The sequence below is a fragment of the Leucopleurus acutus genome (genome assembly GCF_964270905.1).
Source record: "Leucopleurus acutus genome assembly, chromosome: 3".
NCBI classification, from domain to species: Eukaryota; Metazoa; Chordata; class Mammalia; order Artiodactyla; family Delphinidae; genus Leucopleurus; species Leucopleurus acutus.
The window spans coordinates 55,552,128-55,575,190 of record NC_139145.1 but is presented as its reverse complement, the minus strand read 5'-3'; the positions used below and the strand labels follow the sequence as shown (position 1 = coordinate 55,575,190).

At 40.6% G+C, this 23,063-nt stretch overlaps 1 protein-coding gene across 1 annotated transcript in view; it reads left to right on the top strand.

Moving 5' to 3' along the window:
• Window positions 1-3,548: 3,548 nt before the first annotated feature.
• KCTD16 (potassium channel tetramerization domain containing 16) overlaps window positions 3,549-23,063 on the top strand; it is a gene marked incomplete at both ends in the record, with an annotated part of 265,403 nt that continues 245,888 nt past the window's right edge. The window contains one exon of the mRNA XM_082836004.1: window positions 3,549-4,380. Within this exon, the coding sequence (XP_082692130.1) occupies window positions 3,549-4,380 (832 nt within the window). The remainder of the gene's footprint in view (window positions 4,381-23,063) is intronic.

The following is a 23,063-nucleotide window of genomic DNA, read 5'->3' as shown; positions in this document are numbered from 1 at the left end:
AAAAAAAGTTGCCTACCCTATGGAACCCAGACAAATAAACAGAGCTCCTCATTTTTGAAATTCAGATTACTCTACTTTTAAATGGTAAAAATATTTTAGCCTTTCAACTCAACGCTAAAAGCTCTTTTAAATGACTTGTTCTTTTGTTTTCAAATGTGTAATAATCTTGAAATTCTTCTTGTTTTCTTTGCTTGCCACTTCTCCATCCCTATTCTAGAATCCATAAGGTTAAAAACAGCACATTGATCATTCTGAATAGGCAGTGGTCTAACCCCTACCCTGCTACTCCACAGCTGTGTGACCCTGTGGAAGTGCTTTCCCTCTCTGGTACTCAGTTTCCGTATCTTTAAGACAAGATGGTGATTCCATTTCACAAGTTCCTTTTATCTTTAAAAGACTATGATTTTTCTTCCTCCCATTCTTCACTTCCTGTCAGACTGCCCCCCAAATATTTTAATATCTAATCTCCAAAGCTATTGTCATGGCGTACTGGCCTACTCTCTTAGACAAAATAATTTGCTCTTAACTACAACCAAAACCAGTACTTAATAGGTATAGATTTAGACTTATTTTTTTCCCTTAACCAGATGGCAACTAAATGTTTACTTTGTCATCTTGGTGAACAGAACATTTCTGGAAATACTCAAACCACTATAAAAACCTTAAAATAAAGGAAAAAAAATCTAACTTTTGGCTCAGGTAAGTTGCCAGATACAGATTGCACTGATAGTTTGAAAACACTAGATGGCGATATGAGTGCATCAAATAACAGACACATCCTTGATTGGTCCAGTATTAAAATCCCAATGATTGAGGGCAGAACAGGTTAATACATTCGTTAAAGAAACAAAGTCAAATATAATCAGGCGTTGGAGTGTTAGCTAACACTCTGAATATGCTCAGTAATCCGGTTCTTAGTGAAAGAAAAGAGCATTAAATTAGAAATTATTTTATGCTACCGCTGAGTCTATCTTCAAGCTAATTCTTGGGGCAAGAGTTGGCCATAAACACGGGTATCCCATAAAATCTATCTAATTCATACTTTCTTCTCCAGTTTTGGCTTTCATTTTTTAAAAATAGCAATTGTTTGGAATGCAGTGTGCCTCACATATATTATTCATAGATGAAGTACTATATTCTCATTAGGAATGTGAGTCCTAAGACGTTGGTGTTTGAAAGGGGAAATGGCTGACTTACTGTAAGCTGTTGGCTGGGCCATTATTGACTGGCAGGATCAACTGGAAGCACTTTGTTAGTGGATTAGGTTGCCCTGGAAATGCCTTCCTGAAACTCTAATGATGCACTTAAGGGAACCCTGTGGGACAGGAGTAAAATGTCTCTTTGCAGGCGAATCTTCCACCAGAGTCCTCTTGGGATGAGATGGGAGGGGGCGGGGCACATCCAAAGAGATGCTCTGTATGGAAACAGCCCCAGAAAAAAGGTTGCAGGTCACAATTTACATGGAAGCTAAGCTCATGACTTACTGATATAAACCCTGGGTTTTCTGAGGGTACCAGTGCTTCGTGGATTCTTTTGAAGGAGCATCATTAATTCCAGAGAGACTGTACCTATGCATGTATGTATTTATTATTTATTTATTTATTTCCTGTGGTGGGGTGGCAGAGGGATGGAGAAGGGAAAAAACAGGTGAAGGCATCTGAGAGAACATGGTTTCATCCTCTTTGGTTGGAAAAAAGAACTACTTTGTAGCTTGAATATTGGGGGTCGTTGGGTGTGCTTTCCTTCCTTCCTTTTTTTAAAATTTTTATAAAAACAAGCTTTAGAGGGGCAATTTGCCCTTCCACAGAAATTCAGTGCACGTGCGACGGGCATGTTTGTTTATTTTTTTTAATGAAAAATCTCTGTGTTCGTCTCACCACTGGGTTGGGGGCTTGTTTCTGGGGGATGGTGGTGGCGGTGGAAGTCTGAAGACAGGAGGAAAGGGCAAAGCAAAGGGCCTTGGAAACTCCAGACTTCCGGACAGGACGGGGAGGGGGGGAGTGGCTGCGCAGCGCTGCGTCCCCGCCCCGCGCCCGGAGCGCCCAGGAGTCGCGTGCTCACGGCCGGAGCGCGGCGTCCTCGTGCAGTCCTGGCGACCTGTCAGCGAGGCGGACGTGACTCGGAGCTGCCTCCGCTTTCTCCAAGCCATATTCCTTTAAGATGATGTAATAGTCATTTCCCTGGATGGTTTCTTCCCTGCACCGCTGAAACAACAGCATCCGAACTGCACTAGGAACTGTGGAACCACCCAGCTCCGCCGCCGGAGAAGCCCGAGCCCGAGCCCCCTGCCGTCATTTCGGCGCTGCGGCGGCCATCGGCTCCCACTTGGCTGGGAACATGGGAGCCCGCTTGCCCTTGCCGGCAGGTGGGGTGGCTACCTGGGACCCCAGCAGGGCACATCTGTCTTTCTTTCTGCTTCTGGGCTTTCTGAAAAGCTTCTAGGTCCCAGTACCTCTTGCAACTCTCTTCTGTTTTAAGGATTCTTTCCAAAGGTTTGATTTTTTTTTTTCCTGGAGAAGCTTTGGATGAATATTTTTCTCTGCTTTGCTTCTTCAATCCAACCTCTCGTCACGGTTTAACTTTTTTGTGACTTGTTTTAACTTGAGATTGGAAGTGAATATATACATATATATACACAAATGTACATTTATATAAATCTTTAAATATATATATATACACACACACATATATATATGATTATTTTCTAAGAGCACATCTCTGGCACCCTTCATTGATACCTCTATCCTTTACCTCTTTGGGATTTGACAAGCTCCAGACTCTGTGTGGTTGTGGATTCCGACTGCTTTGCAAATGGGTATTTCTGCGCAAGAGCTGTTTCCAGCACTCACTAAGGTAAGTTCCGAGGCTTATTACTTTTCCTGTCCAGCCAGAAAAAAAAAAAAAAAAAATCCCCTTTTAGAAGTTGAAAATTGCATATTCCTTTTTAATGCACAAATCAAATAGAAATGTTTTTAATACTAAATGCTGGAGACAGAGGAATATGGATAAATATGTAGACAAAAAATAGCTTGAGAGAAGCTACGATTTAGTTGAAGAATGGATGAAATCAGTAGTTCCAGGGCTGCTTATGTAAAATAATCTCTCCCTCCCTCCCTCCCTTCCTTCCTCCCTTCCTGCTTCTCTCCTTCCCTCTTCTCTCTCCTCTCTCCAGTGGTCTCTTTTTTTCTGACTCATGCTGGGATTGAGGAAATAATTTTCTCTCTTTTCCTTCACACAGACCTCTCAGTAACTGGAGACCTGGCCTGCCTTGCCTACTGAGCTTGGGGGAAGATTGGATGCAGCTGAGTTAATTATATTCCATGAAGTAATAGCTTACCACCTGCCAGGGTTTAAACTATTTTTACAGCATCACTTCACCTGTGGAGTCTTTGAAATTTTGCTTTCTTGGGGAAAAAACTAGGTAAGAGAAGGCCGTTTTCTTAACAAGTTAGCGTCCTCTCCCTCCCTTACAAGTTGGTGCAAAAGATCGGGCTCTGACTCCATTGAACTGCACCTTCACGTCAAAATAGAAGAAGAAGAAAGGGACAATGGCTCTGAGTGGAAACTGTAGTCGTTATTATCCTCGAGAACAAGGGGCTGCGGTTCCCAACTCCTTCCCTGAGGTTGTGGAGCTGAATGTTGGGGGTCAAGTTTATTTCACTCGCCATTCCACATTAATAAGCATCCCTCATTCCCTCCTGTGGAAAATGTTTTCCCCAAAGAGAGACACAGCTAACGATCTAGCCAAGGACTCCAAGGGAAGGTTTTTCATTGACAGAGATGGATTCCTGTTCCGTTATATTCTGGACTATCTCAGGGACAGGCAGGTGGTCCTGCCTGATCACTTTCCAGAAAGGGGAAGACTGAAAAGGGAAGCTGAGTACTTCCAGCTCCCAGACTTGGTCAAACTCCTGACCCCTGATGAAATCAAGCAAAGCCCAGATGAATTCTGCCATAGTGACTTTGAAGATGCCTCCCAAGGAAGTGACACAAGAATATGCCCCCCTTCCTCGCTACTCCCTGCTGACCGCAAGTGGGGTTTTATTACTGTGGGATACAGGGGGTCCTGCACCATGGGCAGAGAGGGGCAGGCGGATGCCAAGTTTCGGAGAGTTCCCCGGATTTTGGTTTGTGGAAGGATTTCCTTGGCAAAGGAGGTCTTTGGAGAAACTTTGAATGAGAGCAGAGACCCTGACAGAGCCCCAGAAAGATACACCTCCAGATTTTATCTCAAATTCAGGCATCTGGAAAGGGCTTTTGATATGTTGTCAGAATGTGGATTCCACATGGTGGCCTGTAACTCCTCAGTGACAGCATCTTTCGTCAACCAATACACAGATGACAAGGTCTGGTCAAGTTACACTGAGTACGTCTTCTATCGTAAGTACCACGAGTTCTTTTTGTTTTTTCGTGTGTATGGATCCTCTTAACAGAAATATATGTCTGCATGTTCAGTCTATGTCTAAGGAATACTGTTTGGGTTCTTTTTTTTAACCCTTGAGGTACAGCTAGAAGATTAGAGGTTATAGTCAGCTTTCATGTCTTACCTAAGACAACATTTGTTTTTCCAGTCACAGAATATTTAAAGAATATTTATGAAATATTTATTTTATAATATTTATATAAATATTTATATAAATATTTAAAGAATCACAGAATATTTAAAGGCCTCAAAAATCATAAGATGCAAATGATATTGGTATAGGTAATATGTGGAATGAAAACAGGCATGTATGTCTCTGTCAGATACTGAATTGTGAACATAAGAACATTAGAACTTAGCTGTTGGTCCACAGGAGGTTGATAGACTCAGAGTGGCTGAAGTGCTGCTCTCTATTCTTTTATCTAACTTTGGGGTCTCTGAAGCTGGTTGCTGAAGACTGGCTTTCATGGGGGCGTTGAAAACACAAATGGATGTTGCACTGAACGACATGATCTTGGCTAGATGGCAGCATAGACTGACGAAAGACCCCCTTCCCCCCCCACCCCCGACCCCAAGTCTGAAATTTGCTTTTCTAGGCTTTACAGTTTTGTGATTTGATTCCGTAGCAGTTTGTACTGAGATGTGAGTTGCAGTGCAGACGTAATTAAGTCGGGCTTCATTTAGGCGTCATCTAAAAGGAATGAATCCTTGAGAATTGTCAGTCACGTGCAGTCGTCTTCAGATAGCTGAGGTGATAGAGTCACTGACATAAAAGGAAAGCAGAAGGGACAAAAGAAGGGAAACAATTGTACCTTTAAATTGTGCCTTTAAAGTAAGAGTTTGTTAGAGGTCAGTCCATTTGTTTAAATGACTGTACAGAATGCCTTATTTTAAGAAATGGCATTATTCTAAAGATAAGCCATTGATCTCTGAAAGAACAATCAATCAATCTGTAAACTGTAGTGCTTGATGAACTGCTGATTTTCAACAGGTCTGGGAGTTGGGTGAAGTGAATGCCATGAGAAATATGTTTCCAGTTTTTCTCTGTTCTTATTTTAAGGCAAATCCATAAATTTTGAGGATTAAAATATCTAAATGTCTTTACACATAAAGATACGACTGAATTTCCTGGACTGGTTTTTGCCTACAGTTGTGTTTATTCATTTGGAGATGGTGCTGGGAACCTTGGTGACAAGGCCTGTGGGAAGCCGAGTTGCTCTCTACTGGGTTATCACACGTTTGGTTTTTGGAAGTGAAGACAAATGGATTGTGTAGAAAGAAGAGCCTGTGTAGAAAAATGAAATCAGCCAGCAGTTCAGTAGTGTTCTCATGTGTTGGAACAAGCATTATTTGGTCCAGTATCCCTACCTATGGCCTTTATCTGTACCTTCCTCTATGTTGGAACTTAGTTGCCAGATTCTGCTTTCTTCCTTCTGGTGAATTTTCCACTAGTATAGAGATAAGGCTTTAGCTTTTTAGCTTTCTACAAAGGAGTGTGACATTATCTGTGATTCTGTAGAATAAATATCTTCTAACTTTTTGGGGAAAACATGCATCATAGAGTTTAAATCTAGGTATGTGATATTTACTTTGTTCTCCAATTTCTAATATTTGAAAACAGCCTCTTAAGAAGCTTCAGTCAAATAAAAGAAAACCTACCAACCATAGCCCCTCAAAAAGACTACACTTGATTCTAATCACTTGCTCATCTAAATGATACCCAGAACCTGAGCGTATTTGCCTACTAGCTCAGTGACATTTCTGTGTTCATCAAAGACTCATCCATATAACACTATGTCCTTTTTAGATTGCTCTCAACAGACTCTGTTCTTTGATCATATAATCGCTTCTTTCTTTTTTGGGTTGCTGAGAGGTTGCCAAGGTTTGCTCTCCGTCACTCCATGGACAGGCTAGCACAAACGTACAGCAACTTCATATTGCACAGCACATGTACTGCATACGATATACTTGCCCTTTGTACGTAACAACCAGAGCTAAGTGTTAACTCTTCCTCTGTCTTAGGATTAATAAAACTGGCTACTGTCTTTCTAAGGTGCATGACAGCTTCCGTGCAGCTGCTTAGGCATAATTATTTAATTAGAAGCTGCCAACTGTGCCTCTATAACCAAATTCGTCAACCTGCTGTGCTCAGGTTAATGGGACAAAACGACAGGAGGTGCTCTAAAGCAGGGAGTTGCTTGTACGCAAAGACGCCCTGAGCCCTGCCAACAACCAACTGTGAGCACCAAGCCACCGCTCGCTTTGCAGAGGGTGTGGAGCCCAGAAGCCACCACCTGCCAGCCAGGTCCGAAGGGGCAGTGTGTGTCTCTGGTGAGCACCTCCCCCAACCTCAAAGAAACCAACCAACCAACCAACTAACAGAAAAGATGCCCTTTGCCGGGGGACTCAACTTCCTCCTATGTTATAAAAATATCTGTAGATAAAGATATAGATATGTAGTGACAAACTTCTTAGGTCCAAGTAATTAACTCCAAGCAATTAGACTCTTCTAATAACCAAGGGATAATGCAGAGTCACTTTGTCCGGATCCAGATCACCGTAAAAAATGAACAGCAAGAAATTAATACATTGCATATGGTGGTTGACAGTCATGGGGAAAGACCCCTTCTTCCTCTGTTTGCCTAATTTTCTTCCAGATTTTCCAAGGGGACATTGGGAAATCTGTCAATTATTAACGGGTTAGATTCTTGCCTCATTCAGTCTTCATGTGGACCTAGAATTGATGGTCAACATCAGGCAGTTCTGACTGAGTGTTTCGTTGTTGCAGAACTATGAACAGTTAAAGTCAACCCATGTTTGTGTGTGTTCAAAAGGGCAGCAAGAAAGGTGTTTGTCTACATTGCTTACTCACCAAAATATGTGAGATACTGTGGATTATGATTCACTTATCAGCAACTGAAAAAATGTGAGTGATATAGGAAGTAAAGAAATGTCTGTCCTAGGATTGCCTCACAAAGTATTTTAATTAAAAAAAACGAGAAGGTACTTTTCCACCTTTCTCACCCAACTAGGTAAATAATTCCCTCTGTTTTCTCTCCAAGTGTTATGTGGAAGGCAATATCATAAACATCAGAGGATGCCTTCTTGATTCACCTCTAGATGAAATGAGAGCTAAGTAATTTGGCAACGAGAAGTCCTGATATTGAACTTAATAGCCATTCACACCGCTTAGGAACAAAATCACAGGTGCGTGGAAATAAATGAACCTCTTATTAGCCCTCTTCCAGTGCCCTAGGGAAGCTTGCTCTTGGTTGGAGAAAATTAAGTACATTTCCTTAATCCTACTCGTGAGTGAGTTACTTCAGACAAATGCCTGAAACCATTCAGATTCAAAGGCATTTGCCTTTAGTAGAACTGTGATAACATGACCACAAATAGGGAGTTTAATTCGTAAGATCCAAAAACATAAAACTATGAGTTCTGTGAATTACGGAGGTACCAATTCATTGCCTTTTCAACAGATTACTGCTTGTAGGTGCATTTTAACCTTTTTTCTCTTTACTTGGTTTTCTTAAATGTAAAGGGTTGTTTGCACAAAAGTTTCTAATTTGCTTTATATACGCAGCATATATCTTCAGGGTGGTTGATTGAGATGGAGTGTTGGAGAAAAGTAGATCAGGAAATGACTTCTCACTTAGAATTCGGCTGCATGACCTTGTATTGGGAAGAAATGGTGGTTCTGGCCATTGTGAATAACTTACCCAGTTGATTTTAAAAGCTTCCATAAGAGGGTGTGTTTTTAAAGGAAAACAGGTGGAAAAGCATCTATCTTGAAATGATTCTAGCTCTTTTTTTCCTGTTTCCTCAAAAGTTACCAATGATAACTTCAATTTTTACTGTCCATGGAAATATGATATTGGCACATTCAAAATGAAGCCACGGAACAATGAAGTCCAAACTGGGAGGGTCTGGTCTTTACCACACCTGCCTCTCCTCTTTCTGTGATGTTTTTCTGTCTTTTCCATCTAAGATGTTCTCTGTTCCTCTTCCTTTAGTCATTCCTGCTTTCAAGTTCTCTCTCTATGCCATAATCATGACGTTAGTAAAAATTCTGTTCTGTCATTTTATTTAGAATATTTTCAAGGCACGGTGTTACTTTTTTCAGAGGATTTTATACATAAGAAACCTTTTAATAACTGTGGATCCAGTGACTTTGTATCCCAAAGGGAGTGTTCTTAAGACTTGAGCCTTGTTAATTTATAATTTAAATATATAGCATAATCTAAGTATAAGACTTCATCATGAAGTTGATTTAGACCCTGCTTGGGCAGGTATTGGATGGTGATGATGATGATAGAAGAAAGGGGTAGTGGGTATCATTTTTTCTTACCTCTTTAAGATGCTGTTCTCCGACCGTTGGGCTCAACGTAACAGGGATATAAGCGTGTTAGTAACATATCCTATTATGCCGTTTTCACTTTCATGCCAAACAAGGTATATTACCTGAGCCCAGTTCCTTGTAGGAGATGATTTGAATCATTTCTTCCTAGGTCTCTGGCATCCTGAATGAATTTGGCAGCAAGAAAAGTGTCCATATGTAGGCAGAAAGGGGGAGATCTCTGTGATTGCCCCCAAGTACCTCAATATATTAAAAACGTGTGTATACAATTGGAAAGAGAAGACTAAATGATTTTGATAGTCTAAGGAGGTTTAGATCTTACCAGAGGAATTTGAGATAGAAATAGCTGAGAATGTGCCACAGAGGTCCATTTGGAACACCTCCAAACACAAACCATGGAGAGGAGTGACTGGGCATAGAAGAGCGTGCCAGTCGGATGCACAGAAAACAGTTCTTCAGAAGTGTAGAGGTGATGCTCAGTCTCTGCATCATAGCTGACTATTGCTCTTTTTCTTTGGTCTTTGCTCTAGCTTTCCTCAAATACTGTGTTTCTTGGCAAGTCAGCTAAAACATGTTAGTATGGAAATTTTCAAACACATCCAAATGTAGAGAAACCCAGCTCCAAAAATTACAGAGATCATTACAAGACCCATCGTGGTTCATATATATTCCTACCTACTTTCTCCTCTGTCTACACTGGATTCTTTTGAAACAAATTATAGAAGTCAGTCATTTCATTCATCCACAAACACTATACTATATGTTTCTAAAATAAAATGAATTTTAAGATACGTAACAATACCATTATCACATACAAAATTAATAATTCTTTAATATCTTCTAATATCTAGTTGGTGTTCAAACTTCTTTGATTTTCTCACAATATTATTTTTAAAGTTGTCAAACTCTTGTTTGAATCAAGAGTCAAATGAGGTCCATCCATTATCTTTTATTGCTACTTATTTTCTCTTTCAAAATTAAAAAAATAGGGCTTCCCTGGTGGCGCAGTGGTTGAGAGTCCGCCTGCCGATGCGGGGGACACGGGTTTGTGCCCCGGTCCGGGAGGATCCCACATGCCGCGGAGCGGCTGGGCCCGTGGGCCATGGCCGCTGAGGCTGCGCATCCGGAGCCTGTGCTCTGCAGCGGGAGAGGCCACAACAGTGAGAGGCCCGCATACCGCAAAAAAATAAAAAAATATTGCATATGGCATATATGACAAAGTGGCAAAAATCTTAAATCTCTTTTAATTTCTCCCTCCCTCCCTCCTTTTCCCTTTCTCCCTTCTTCTCTCTCTCCCTCTTTCTTTCTTTTCTTTTTCAGTCTGTTTGTTTGAAGAAACCAAGTTATTTGTCATGGCGAATGTCTGGCACTCTGGATTTCGCTCATCCATCTCTGTGATCTCTGTGATTTTATTGACACATTTTTTTTCTTACCCCTGTATTTTCTGTAAATTTGTTAGAGCTAAACACCAGATTCTAAGGCTTGATCAGATTCAGGTTCAGAATTTCTTGCAAGAAAACTTCACAAGCGTTGGCAGGTCCATTTTTAATTTGCTTTGACAGATTGAAATGCTATCTGCTTTGGAGGCAAGGGAGGGACCTCTCCTTATTGTTTGTTTTTCTTTTTTTTTTTTTAATAAAATTTTCCATTTAAAAAAATTTTATTTGTTTTATTTATTTATTTTTGGCTGTGTTGGGGTCTTTGTTGCTGCGTGTGGGCTTTCTCTAGTTGCGGTGACTGGGGGCTACTCTTCGTTGCAGTGCGCAGGCTTCTCATTGCGGTGGCTTCTCTTGTTGTGGAGCACGGGCTCTAGGTGCACAGGCTTCAGTAGTTGTGGTGCGTGGGCTCAGTAGTTGTGGCTCACGGGCTCTAGAGCGCAGGCTCAGTAGTTGTGGCACACGGGCTTAGTTGTTCCGCGGCATGTGGGATCTTCCCAGATCAGGACTTGAACCCGTGTCCCCTGCATTGGCAGGCGGATTCTTAACCACTGCGCCACCAAGGAAGCCCTGTTAGTTTTTTCATGATCATCATATGGACAAATAGCAATTTGTCCATTGCAATGTCCATAGCAATATGCCCATCAGGGGTGCAGTGAACCTACCAAGATGTGCACTGGCTCCTGCTGACTGGGAGGAAGAATCATTCTGAGTGGGAAAGTTTGCCTCCTGGCTATTCTGATTTTGTATTCTGGGATTCTTTCAACTGTGCGGAATCTCCACTGAACTCATCGTGCACATTCTCAAACCTCTTCTCTCCTAGTGTTCCTTATCTCAGTAAAGGGATTCATCAGTTGCCCAGTTCCCCAGGGAAGAATAAAACCTGAGTGGCTCTTCTTTCTCCCTAACCATTTCTCCAGTCTCCAAGTCCTATTGGTTCTTTTCCTTCATCCATCTCTAATCCGTCCATTTCTTCCTGTCTCCACTGATGCTACCAAGCCCACTGGCATTGCTTTTCTAGATTATTGCAAAGAAACTGAAACTGTCCTTCCCACCCACATCTGGTGTTGTCCCCTTTGGGTCTCTTCTTCCAGCTGCAAAAATGGTGAGATTTCTAAAATGTGAGCCTGACCATGTCACTCCTTAACATGAATCACAGCTCTTGGTGGAATGACCTCTGCTTCTGTCCTTAGCCTCTTCTGTTGCCCTCCCACCCGTTACCTTTTTAACCTCAGCTCTACCCCATTTCTTTTAGCTCTTCAATGCTGTTATACACTTACTTCTTCAGTTTTGTACATAATGTTCCCTCTGCCTGGAACTGTGCCTTCACCTGCTTTGATTACATACTTCAGGTCCCAATCTAGAGGTTCCTTTTATGGGAAGCCCTTCTAGCCCACCATATCTAGATTAGGCACCTCTTATCTTTGCTCCATAGGATCCTACTTTCCATTACTGTGGCACAAATAATACTGTATTATACTTTCTTATTTAACTTTCTGTAACATTAGACTGCAAGCTCCGTGAAGGTAGGAACTGTGTCGGTCACTTTCATCATGATATACCTGGCACAGACCCTGGCAAAAATGTAGGCACTCCATAAATATTTCTCAAAGAAGGAAACTAAATGCCCACTGCAGACTTCTGTTATGGTCATAGGTACCACTGTCTTGCATGTACCATTACATTATCTCTTAACAGAACTAGAGAGCAATGATGGTGTGATTGCTCTGGTGTGATTGGTAATAATGATGGCATTTCCTAACTTCCACTGAGTTCTTCAGGTGCTTGGCTAAGCACTTTAATTTTTATTTTTAGAATTTTTGAATTTTATTTTATGTATTTTTTTATACAGCAGGTTCTTATTAGTTATCCATTTTATGCACATCAGTGTATACATGTCAATCCCAATCTCCCAATTCATCCCCCCCACGCCACCCCCAGACACTCTCCCCTCTTGGTGTCCATACATTTGTTCTCTACATCTGTGTCTCAATTTCTGCCCTGCAAACCGGTTCATCTGTACCATTATGCTAGGTTCCACATATATGCGTTAATATACGATATTTGTTTTTCTCTTTCTGACTTGCTTCACTCTGTATGACAGTCTCTAGATCCACGTCTCTACAAATGACACAATTTCGTTCCTTTTTATGGCTGAGTAATATTCCATTCTGTATATGTGCCACATCTTCTTTATCCATTCATCTGTCAATGGGCATTTAGGTTGCTTCCATGACCAGGCTATTGTAAATAGTGCTGCAATGAACATTGGGGTGCATGTGTCTTTTTGAATTATGGTTTTCTCTGGGTATATGCCCAGTAGTGGGATTGCTGGGTCATATAGTAATTCTGTTTTTAGTTTTTTAAGGAATCTCCATACTGATCTCCATAGTGGCTGTATCAATTTACATTTCCACCAGCAGTGCAAGAGGGTTCCCTTTTCTCCACACCCTCTCCAGCATTTGTTGTTTGTAGATTTTCTGATGATGCCTATTCTAACTGGCGTGAGGTGATACCTCATTGTAGTTCTGATTTGCATTTCTCTAATAATTAGTGATGTTCAGTAGCTTTTCATGTGCTTCTTGGCCATCTGTATGTCTTCTTTGGAGCAATGTTTATTTAAGTCTTCTGCCCATTTTTGGATTGGGTTCTTTGTTTTTTTAATATTGAGCTGCATGAGCTGTGTATATATTTTGGAAATTAATCCTTTGTCCGTTGATTCAGTTGCAAATATTTTCTCCCATTCTGAGGGTTGTCTTTTCATCTTGTTTGTAGTTTCCTTTGCTTTACAAAGCTTTTAAGTTTCATTAGGTCCCATTTGTTTATTCTTGTTTTTATTTCCATTACTCTAGGAGGTGGATCAAAAAAGATTTTGCTGTGATTTATGTCAAAGAGTGTTCTTCCTCCATTTTCCTCTAAGAGTTTTACAATGTCTGGTCTTACATTTAGGTCTCTAATGCATCTGGAGTTTATTCTTTTGTATAGTGATAGGGAGTGTTCTAATTTCATTCTTTTACATGTAGTTGTCCAGTTTTCCCAGCACCACTAAATGAAGAGACTGTCTTTTCTCCATTGTATATCCTTGCCTCCTTTGTCATAGATTAGTTGACCGTAGGTGTGTGGGTTTATCTGTGGGCTTTCTATCCTGTTCCATTGATCTATATTTCTGTTTTTGTGCCAGTACCATATTGTCTTGATTACTGTAGCTTTGTAGTATAGTCTGAAGTCAGGGAGCCTGATTCCTCCAGCTCGGTTTTTTTCCCTCAAGACTGCTTTGGCTGTTTGGGTCTTTTGTGTCTCCATACAAATTTTAAGATTTTTTTGTTCTAGTTCTGTAAAAAATGCCATTGGTAATTTGATAGGGATTGCATTGAATCTGTAGATTGCTTTGGGTAGTATAGTCATTTTCATAATATTGATTCTTCCAATCCAAGAAAATGGTATATCTCTCCATCTGTTTGTGTCATCTTTGATTTCTTTTATCAGTGTCTTATAGTTTTCTGAGTGCAGGTATTTTACCTTCTTATGCAGGTTTATTCCTAGGTATTTTATTCTTTTTGTTGCAGTGGTAAATGGGAGTGTTTCCTTAATTTCTCTTTCTGATCTCTCTTTGTTAGTGTATAGGAATGCAAAAGACTTCTGTGCATTAATTTTGTACCCTGCAACTTTACCAAACTCATTGATTAGCTCTAGTAGTTTTCTGGTGGCATCTTTAGGATTCTATATGTATAGTATCATGTCATCTGAAAACAATGACAGTTTTACTTCTTCTTTTCCAATTTGTTTTCCTTTTATTTCTTTTTCTTCTCTCTTTGCTGTGGCTAGGACTTCCAAAACTATGTTGAATGATAGTGGTGAGAGTGGATGTCCTTGTCTTGTTCCTGATCTTAGAGGAAATGGTTTCAGTTTTTCACCATTGAGAATGATGTTTGCTGTGGGTTTGTCATATATGGCCTTTATTATGTTGAGGTAGGTTCCCTCTCTGGTCACTTTCTGGAGAGTTTTTATCATAAATGGGTGTTGAATTTTGTCAAAAGCTTTTTCTGCATCTATTGATATGATCATATGGTTTTTCTTCTTCAGTTTGTTAATATGGTGTATCACATTGATTGATTTGCATATATTGAAGAATCCTTGCATCCCTGGGATAAATTCCACTTTATCATGGTGTATAATCCTTTTAATGTATTGTTGGATTCTGTTTGCTAGTATTTTGTTGAGGATTTTTGCATCTATATTCATCAGTGCTATTGGTCTGTAATTTTCTTTTTTTGTAGTATCTCTTTCTGGTTTTTGTATCAGGGTGATGGTGGCCTTGTAGAATGAGTTTGGGAGTGTTCCTTCTTCTGCAATTTTTTGGAAGAGTTTGAAAAGGATGGGTGTTAACTCTTCTCTAAATGTTTGATAAAATTCACCTGTGAAGCCATCTGCTCCTGGACTTCTGTTGGTTGGAAGATTTTTAATCACAGTTTCAATTTCATTACTTGTGAATGGTCTGTTCATATTTTCTATTTCTTCCTGGTTCAGTCATGGAAGGTTATACCTTTCTAAGAATTTGTCCATTTTTCCAGGTTGTCCATTTTATTGGCATAGAGTTGCTTGTAGTAGTCTCTTATGATGCTTTGTATTTCTGCGGTGTCTGTTGTAACTTCTTTTTCATTTCTAATTTTATTGATTTGAGTCCTCTCCCTCTTTTTCTTGATGAGTCTGGCTAATGGTTTATCAATTTCATTTATCATCTCAAAGAACCGGTATTGATCTTTGTTACTGTTTTCTTTGTTTCTATTTCATTTTTTTCTGCTCTGATCTTTATGATTTCTTTCTTTCTGCTGACTTTGGGTTTTGTTTGTTCTCCTTTCTCTAGTTCCTTTAGGTGTAAAGTTAGATTGTTATTTGAGATTTTTCTTGTTTCTTGAGGTAGGCTTGTATTGCTATAAACTTACCTCTTGGAACTGCTTTTGCCGCATCCCATTGGTTTTGGATTGTCGTGTTTTCATTCTAACTTGTCTCTAGGTGTTTTTTGATTTCCTCTTTGATTTCTTCAGTGATCTCTTGGTTATTTAGTAACATATTGTTTAACCTTCATATGTTTGTGTTTTTTATGTTTTTTTCCCCTCTAATTGATTTCTAATTTCATAGCGTTGTGGTCAGAAAAGATGCTTGATATGATTTCAATTTTCTTAAATTTACCAAGGCTTGATTTGTGACCCAAGATGTGATCTATCCTGGAGAATGTTCCGTGTACACTTGAGAAGAAAGAGTAATCTGCTATTTTTGGTTGGAATGTCCTATAAATATCAATTAAATCTATCTGGTCTATTGTGTCATTTAAAGCTTGTGTTTCCTTATTAATTTTCTGTCTGGATGATCTGTCCATTGGTGTAAGTGAGGTGTTAAAGTCCCCTGTTATTATTGTGTTAGTGTTGATTTCCTCTTTTATAGCTGTTAGCAGTTGCCTTATGTATTGAGGTGCCCCTATGTTGGGTGCGTATTTATTTATAATTGTTATATCTTCTTCTTGGATTGATCCCTTGATCATTATGTAGTGTCCTTCCTTGTCTCTTGTAACATTCTTAGTTTAAAGTCTATTTTATCTGATATGAGTATTGCTACTCCAGGTTTCTTTTGATTTTCATTTTCATAGAATATCTTTTTCCATCCCCTCACTTTCAGTCTGTATGTGTCCCTAGGTCTGAGATGGGTCTCTTGTAGACAGCATATATATGGGTCTTGTTTTTGTATCCATTCTGCGAGCTTGTGTCTTTTGGTTGGAGCATTTAATCCATTCATGTTTAAGGTAATTATTTATATGTATGTTCCTCTTACCATTTTCTTAATTGTTATGTGTTTGTTTTTGTAGGTCCTTTTCTTCTCTTGTGTTTCCCACTTAGAGAAATTCCTTTAGCATTTGTTGTAGAGCTGGTTTCGTGGTGCTGAATTCTCTTAGCTTTTGCTTGTCTGTAAAGCTTTTGATTTCTCCATTGAATCCGAATGAGATCCTTGCTGGGTAGAGTAATCTTTGTTTTAAGTTTTTTCCTTTCATCACTTTAAGTATATCATGCCACTCCTTTCTGGCTTGTAGAGTTTCTGCTGAGAAATCAGCTGTTAACCTTATGGGAGTTCCCTTGTATGTTATTTGTCATTATTCCCTTGTTGCTTTTAATAATTTTTCTTTGTATTTAATTTTTGTCAGTTTGATTACTATGTGTCTCGCCATGTTTCTCCTTGGGTTTATCCTGCCTGGGACTCTCTGCACTTCCTGGACTTGGGTGGCTATTTCTCTTCCCATGTTAGGGAAGTTTTTGACTATAATCTCTTCAAATATTTTCTCGGGTCCTTTGTCTCTCTCTTCTCCTTCTGGGACCCCTATAATGTGAATGTCATTGCATTTAATGTTGTCCCAGAGGTCTCTTAGGCTGTCTTCATTTCTTTTCATTCTTTTTTCTTTATTCTGTTCTGTAGCAGTGAATTCCACCATTCTGTCTTCCAGGTCACTTCTCTGTTCTGCCTCAGTCATTCTGCTATTTATTCCTTCTCATGTATTTTTAATTTCAGTTATTGTATTGTTCATCTCTGTTTGTTTGTTCTTTAATTCTTCTAGGTGTTTGTTCTGTAATTCTTCTAAGTCTTTGTTAAACATTCCTTGCATCTTCTCGATCTTTGCCTCCATTCTTTTTCTGAGGTCCTGGATCATCTTCACTATCATTATTCTGAATTCTTTTTCTGGAAGTTTGCCTATCTCCACTTCATTTAGTTGTGTTTCTGAGGTTTTATCTTATTCCTTCATGTGGTACAAAGTCCTCTGCCTTTTCATTTTGTCTGTCTTTCTGTGAATGTGGTTTTCCTTTCACAGGCTGCAGAATTGTAGTTCTTCTTGCTTCTACTGTCTGCCCTCTCAGGGTTAAGCACTTTACATACAAACTGGAATTCTCCCTGAAAGATGCTCTGCTCTTAACACCTGCACAAAGATTCTAGCTCTGGGGAACTGAGAAAAACACTTTATCAGCAGCGAAGTCTCCTGTGCTTTCCTTTTAGTTGATTCACCTAAGCAGGAGCAAATTGAAGCTGGGAGGGGGTGGGTGGGCAGCCTTTAAGGAACAACCCTAGGAGGGACTTGGGATTCAGAAAAGTGCTGCAAAATTGAGAGAATAACTTCAATAGGAGAAGAGCTCTGCTAGAATGCAAAGTGTGCTGTGAGGCTGACCAGGTTGCCTTCTTAATCTTTTTACTGCTAAAGGATTCTATCGATATTTCCTCCTTCGCTTCCTTCTTACCACGTTAGCAATCATTCCTTAATGCCAGAGGCAACATAACATGGTGGTTTAGAGCCTGGGTGTTGGAGCCCACACTGCTTGAGTTTGAATTTCTAGCTGTTTGATCACCTGCAAATCACTTGACTTCCGTGCCTCAGTTTCCTCACCTGGAAAATGGAGATGGTAACAGTGGTACTTGCCTCATAGGGTTGTTACGAGAATCGAATAGGTTGCTACATATAAAGTGCTGATGACAGCACCTGGCACCCAGGCAATGCTATGGAAATGTTAATAAATAATTTCAAGGACCTCTGAGAATACTGACATGACAAGATACAGGTCCTTCCTATAAAAAACTTACCTGATTCTTTATACTAGTCCTCTTGGATACTTTGTTCATTCTGTTGATTCTATGCATGTTAAAATAACAAACAAAAACATCTAGAAGTAACTTTTAAAGAGGAAATTCAAGCTATTGATTTTAATTGAATCTGAATAAACATAAAAGTAAACCCTTCAGAAAGCTTCCAATTGCAGTAACTCTTTTCTTCCCCCTGGCTATTCCGTAATGCAAGTCATTAATAATGGCTTTTCTCCCTACCTTATTTTCAACTTGTGGTTTTTCAGAACCTGGGAGAATATGTGGTAGCATTGAAAATTAAGAATATAATTTAAATTATATATTCAGTCACTGCAGAATTAGAATAACCTTTTAGGAATCTCAGCCTAGAGAGAATTCTCCTTCATGGTGACAGAAAATGGTTACTGAGTACACCTCCGACAATAAGATCATTTAAATTGCTCCAGAAATGAAAACAAGACATGTTTCTTCACACCATGAGTAGCTGTTCTGTGTGGCTTTGAATGGAAACAAGACTGCTAATGGGGGCTGTTGCTGCGTGACCCGGTCAAAAGCTGCCCCATGTGAAGAAATTCATACTTTTCTACTTTCATTCATCTATCCCATTCTGAAGCAGAAAGTTCTAATAATTTCCACACCCCCGTTTACAGTGACCTTTTATTCTGAGTGTATCTGATATAATGTGATGGTGAACTAGTTACATTGATGAAAATAGGAGGTGACCCATTCTTTATATGTAACTTGGTGCACAAGAGACTTTGGGGCTGCTGGATGTTGTGTTTTAGACAATATTGTAGACTGTGGATTGACACTGCTAGGCCACTACATAGAGGAAAGGAGAGCTAGGCTCTGGTAACGGTGATTTTTCTGTGAAGGGAGCTTTCTGTGTGTGGAGCAGCAGAGAAATTCTAGTGACTGGGATAAGGGAAATGGGGTGTATGACTGTTAGAGTGTGGCAGAGGCATGAAATCAAAACCAAGGGAGTACTCCAGACTTGGGGAAATGTTGCAGAGCCCTTGACAGAGGAAGAGCTGGCCAACAATGAGAAGCGCATCGAGCACTGGCCAGGCATCGCGGCTCATTTTCTTACAGTGTTAAGCATTCAGTTATGTCAGGCGGAGAAATTTTCCTATGGGCACGTGCTTGCACATTTACACTGAAAATGCAAATGGAAAATAAGATTCCGTTTGCACTGATTTGCTTTCTAGCCAACTAGGTGAAATCTCTTTTTTTCATTAAACAGAGGGATAACCTGTGTGGAGTTGTACATCTTGGGAAGCTGCCGTGAAATAGCACGATGTTCATTCCTATTTGCGTGAGAAAAGCATGCCTTAGAAAACAGCAGAGTTGCTTGGCTTTTCTGGATAAATCCTCCTGTGGTCTGGAGCAGTAATGACTAATGCTATAATGTGTGATGCTTTAAAATTTTAAAGGCCATTTTCAGGTCTTTGGATGCTCAGTAATGTAAAATATTTATTTGGGAAGATCTGATTGCTTCATACTCACTGAGGACCTGTCTTATATAAAGTACCTTTTCTGTTTTTTGTAGGGTTGTCCAGATGAGTTAGGTAGCAAATATCCTATCTGTATGCAGAGAATTGAGATCCTGATTCACAAGGTCCTCGTGCTCACGATTTTCTAGTACTTCTCCACAATCTGCCAGGGAAGTGATTCACAATGTGCACAGGCCTCATGGATTGGAAGCTGAAGGCCCTTCCAGCCTTTCATCATCGGCATCCTTTTACACAGACAAAAAAGAAAACATAGCATGATGTGTTATCTAGTTTTACACCAAGACGGTGCCTCCTTTCATCAGAATGACCTCCTTTAACAGGCAGAGTCTACCCCACCTCTGTTGCTTGTACAGAATTCTGATCGCTACCTTCTGGCCATGCAAATACATGCCAGGCCCTGGGATGTTGCTATGCCTTTGCTTTTGTGTGTGTTAGGTTCCTAAACATCTCTGCAATGGTTGGCTTATACATTCCTTCTAGAATATATTTTGAACACCTACTGTGCACCTGAGGCTGCCCGCAGTTCCAGGGATTCAGCTGTGAATGAGAAGCATATGGTCAGTGTTCTCATGGAGCACATTGTTTAGGGAGAGATTAGACTAGTAAATGGGTAATTTCAATCTTGTGTGATGGGTAAGTGTAAATTGATTTGAGGATAGAGAGGGGACTTTTTTTTTTTTTTGCGATACGCGGGCTTCTCACTGTTGTGGCCTCTCCCGTTGCGGAGCACAGGCTCTGGACGCACAGGCTTAGAGGCCATGGCTCACGGGCCCAGCCGCTCCGCGGCATGTGGGATCCTCCCGGACCGGGGCATGAACCCGTGTCCCCTGCATCGGCAGGCGGACTCTCAACCACTGCGCCACCAGGGAAGCCCTGTAGTCCCTTTTTATAATGATTCTCAAAATGGTGTCATGATTATTATTTTAACGTTAAGGATTACTGATTTGCCTTGCCAATCTCATGCATAACTCTTTTTCAGTAACTACCCCAGTGCCGAACACACAGGAGGTGCTCATTAAGCATTTGTGGAATGAATAAATAAATTCATAACACCACATTTTATTTTTTCATTTCTTTGCCACACAACACGGCTCGAGGGATCTTAGCTCCCCAACCAGGGATTGAACCCAGGCCTCGGCAACGAAAGCTCAGAGTCCTAACCACTAGACTGCAAGGGAATTCCCCATAACACCACATTTTAAAGAATATTAATTTTATTTTAAAGAAATAAAATTTAAAGAAATAAAATGTGAAATGTAAAATGAATGAAATGTGAAGTGAATGAAAATATCAGGTTTACTTGATACTTACTTTTTTTTTTTTTTTTGCGGTACACGGGCCTCTCACTGTTGTGGCCTCTTCCGTTGCGGAGCACAGGCTCCGGACGTGCAGACTCAGCGGCCATGGCTCACGGTCCCAGGCGCTCCGTGGCATGTGGGATCTTCCCGGACCGGGGCACGAACCCGTGTCCCCTGCATCGGCAGGCGGATTCTCAACCACTGCGCCACCAGGGAAGCCTGATACTTACTTTTAACCATGGATGTGCACCCTATGAGCAACAGTGAAAATATGGTCGACTACAGTAACAGCATCAGACCTATCTGGATAAAAACCTTAGTTCCGTCCGTTCCTACCAGGACACTCTTGGGAGAGTGTCTTAACCTCCTGATACCTCAGAACACTCATCTCTAAAAGGGGAACATGGAAGCTTCTCTCATGGCGATACTGTAAGGATTAAGCCAAGGTCATGCCATCTTGTTTGCTTGTCTCGTTAATATCCAGGCATTTCGTCACTAGGCTCTTTTGGTTCATCTTACAAGTAGGTATGTTTGGATTCAGAAGACGAAACTGAGAGAATATGGATCTCATGGAGCTGATCTTGCCCACTCACAAACAAAAGTCAAGCTGCTTCTCGCTGGTTTCCCTATGGACTAATACTATATGTGACCTTAGAGAAAGGGAAAACGCATCACGTGACACATTCCTGTAGTCCCCTTGGTGTGCTTACTTCTCCTGCCCCTTCTGCAGGCACTGGTCTATCCACAGCGCTGTCATACTGCCTTTTGACAGTTATTACAATAGGCCGGTCTGTTTCCCACCTTGAGACACTGCATGTGTGAACTCTTCCTTCTACTCCTTGCCTTTCTGGGTCAGGCTTTAATGGGTTTTCCTTGGAAAGGCCTTCTGTCACCATCCCAGCTGAAGTAGCCAATGTCTTTGTCATTCTTCGTTGAGCTCTGTGCTTCCACCATAGCACTGTTTACATGTGTAAATATTTGCTTGCTTTACTTGTTTATTTTCTCTCTCTGTAGACTGTAAGCTTCATGGGGGCAGGAGCTAGGAACTCTGTTTGTCCTGTTCTTATGTATGCGTAGCACCTAGCACAGTGTCTGGAGCATAGGAGGCACTAACTTATTTTTTCTTTATCCTCCCTACCCCACCATGTAAAATTATAATAGTAGGATTCCCTCTCATGGTGAAGGCAACTGATGATATAGATATATAGACATATAGATATTGATACACACACACATAAAATATTATATAATCTGTCTCTGGCTAGTGTACTGGAAACAAACATGAGAAATGGAAAAGGGCAAATTAAATCCTGAAAGAATACAAGATGTGGACAGAAGTGGGGAAACTGGCTTCGATACATCACTTACCCTCTCCAACCCTCAGGTACCTCAGTTGTATAACAGGTATAGTGGAACTCATAGGACACGAACTAGCAAATAATATGACATATGTAAAGTGACTGTTGCTTGATTAGATGTCTGCTGTTAAGGCAGATTTTATCCTAGCTTGAGTGAACACCTAGAGAATGTCTTAAGGAAAGGAAACTGCATCCACAAAGAGAGAGATTAAATCTGCTCATTCAGAAAGTTGTTAAAGCATTTGGATACTCATGGTCAAAATAAGTAGATGGGCAGGACGTCCCTGGTAGTGCAGTGGTTAAGAATCCGCCTGCTAATGCAGGGGACACGGGTTCGAGCCCTGGTCCAGGAAGACCCACATGCCATGGAGCAGCTAAGCCCGTGCGCCACAGCTACTGAGCCTGCACTCTGGAGCCCGCGATCCACAAGTACTGAACCCCGTGTGCCACAACTACTGAAGCCTGTGCGATTAGAGCCCGTGCTCCGCAACAAAGAGAAGCCACCGCAGTGAGAAGCCCGCACATCACAATGAAGAGTAGCCCCCACTCACTGCAACTAGAGAAAGCCTGCGCACAGCAATGAAGACCCAACACAGCCAAAAATAAATAAATAAATTTGTAAAAAAAAAAAAAAAAGACAGGCTTTAATGAGACTGCAGCACCAGCACTATTATTACATAACACTGAGTAGCATAGAATCAAAGATATGTTGGGTCTATTTTGGTCTCCTTTACTTGTGTAATGATCATGCCACCTATGGTCTGAAGGTACTGGTTAAAAGGATAAAAATAAATTCCTTATTGAGCCCTGTAAACTGTAACGCTGGATGGGAGCTTGAAGCGTATCTTTTACACTAGGAAAAGTACCAACTTGGTTTAGAAAACCAGAGCATCCTGGGAGGTAGGGGGATCTCATGGTTTCATGATTCAGTTTCCTCTCACAGCCTCCAGGCTTTAAATGAAGTTCTAGGTAGAAGCCACCACACAGAATCTTTCAAAGTGACACTCTTTTGATTGAAGTAGGAATTGGGTGTGAGTAAGATGTTCCTCCCTATTCCCCC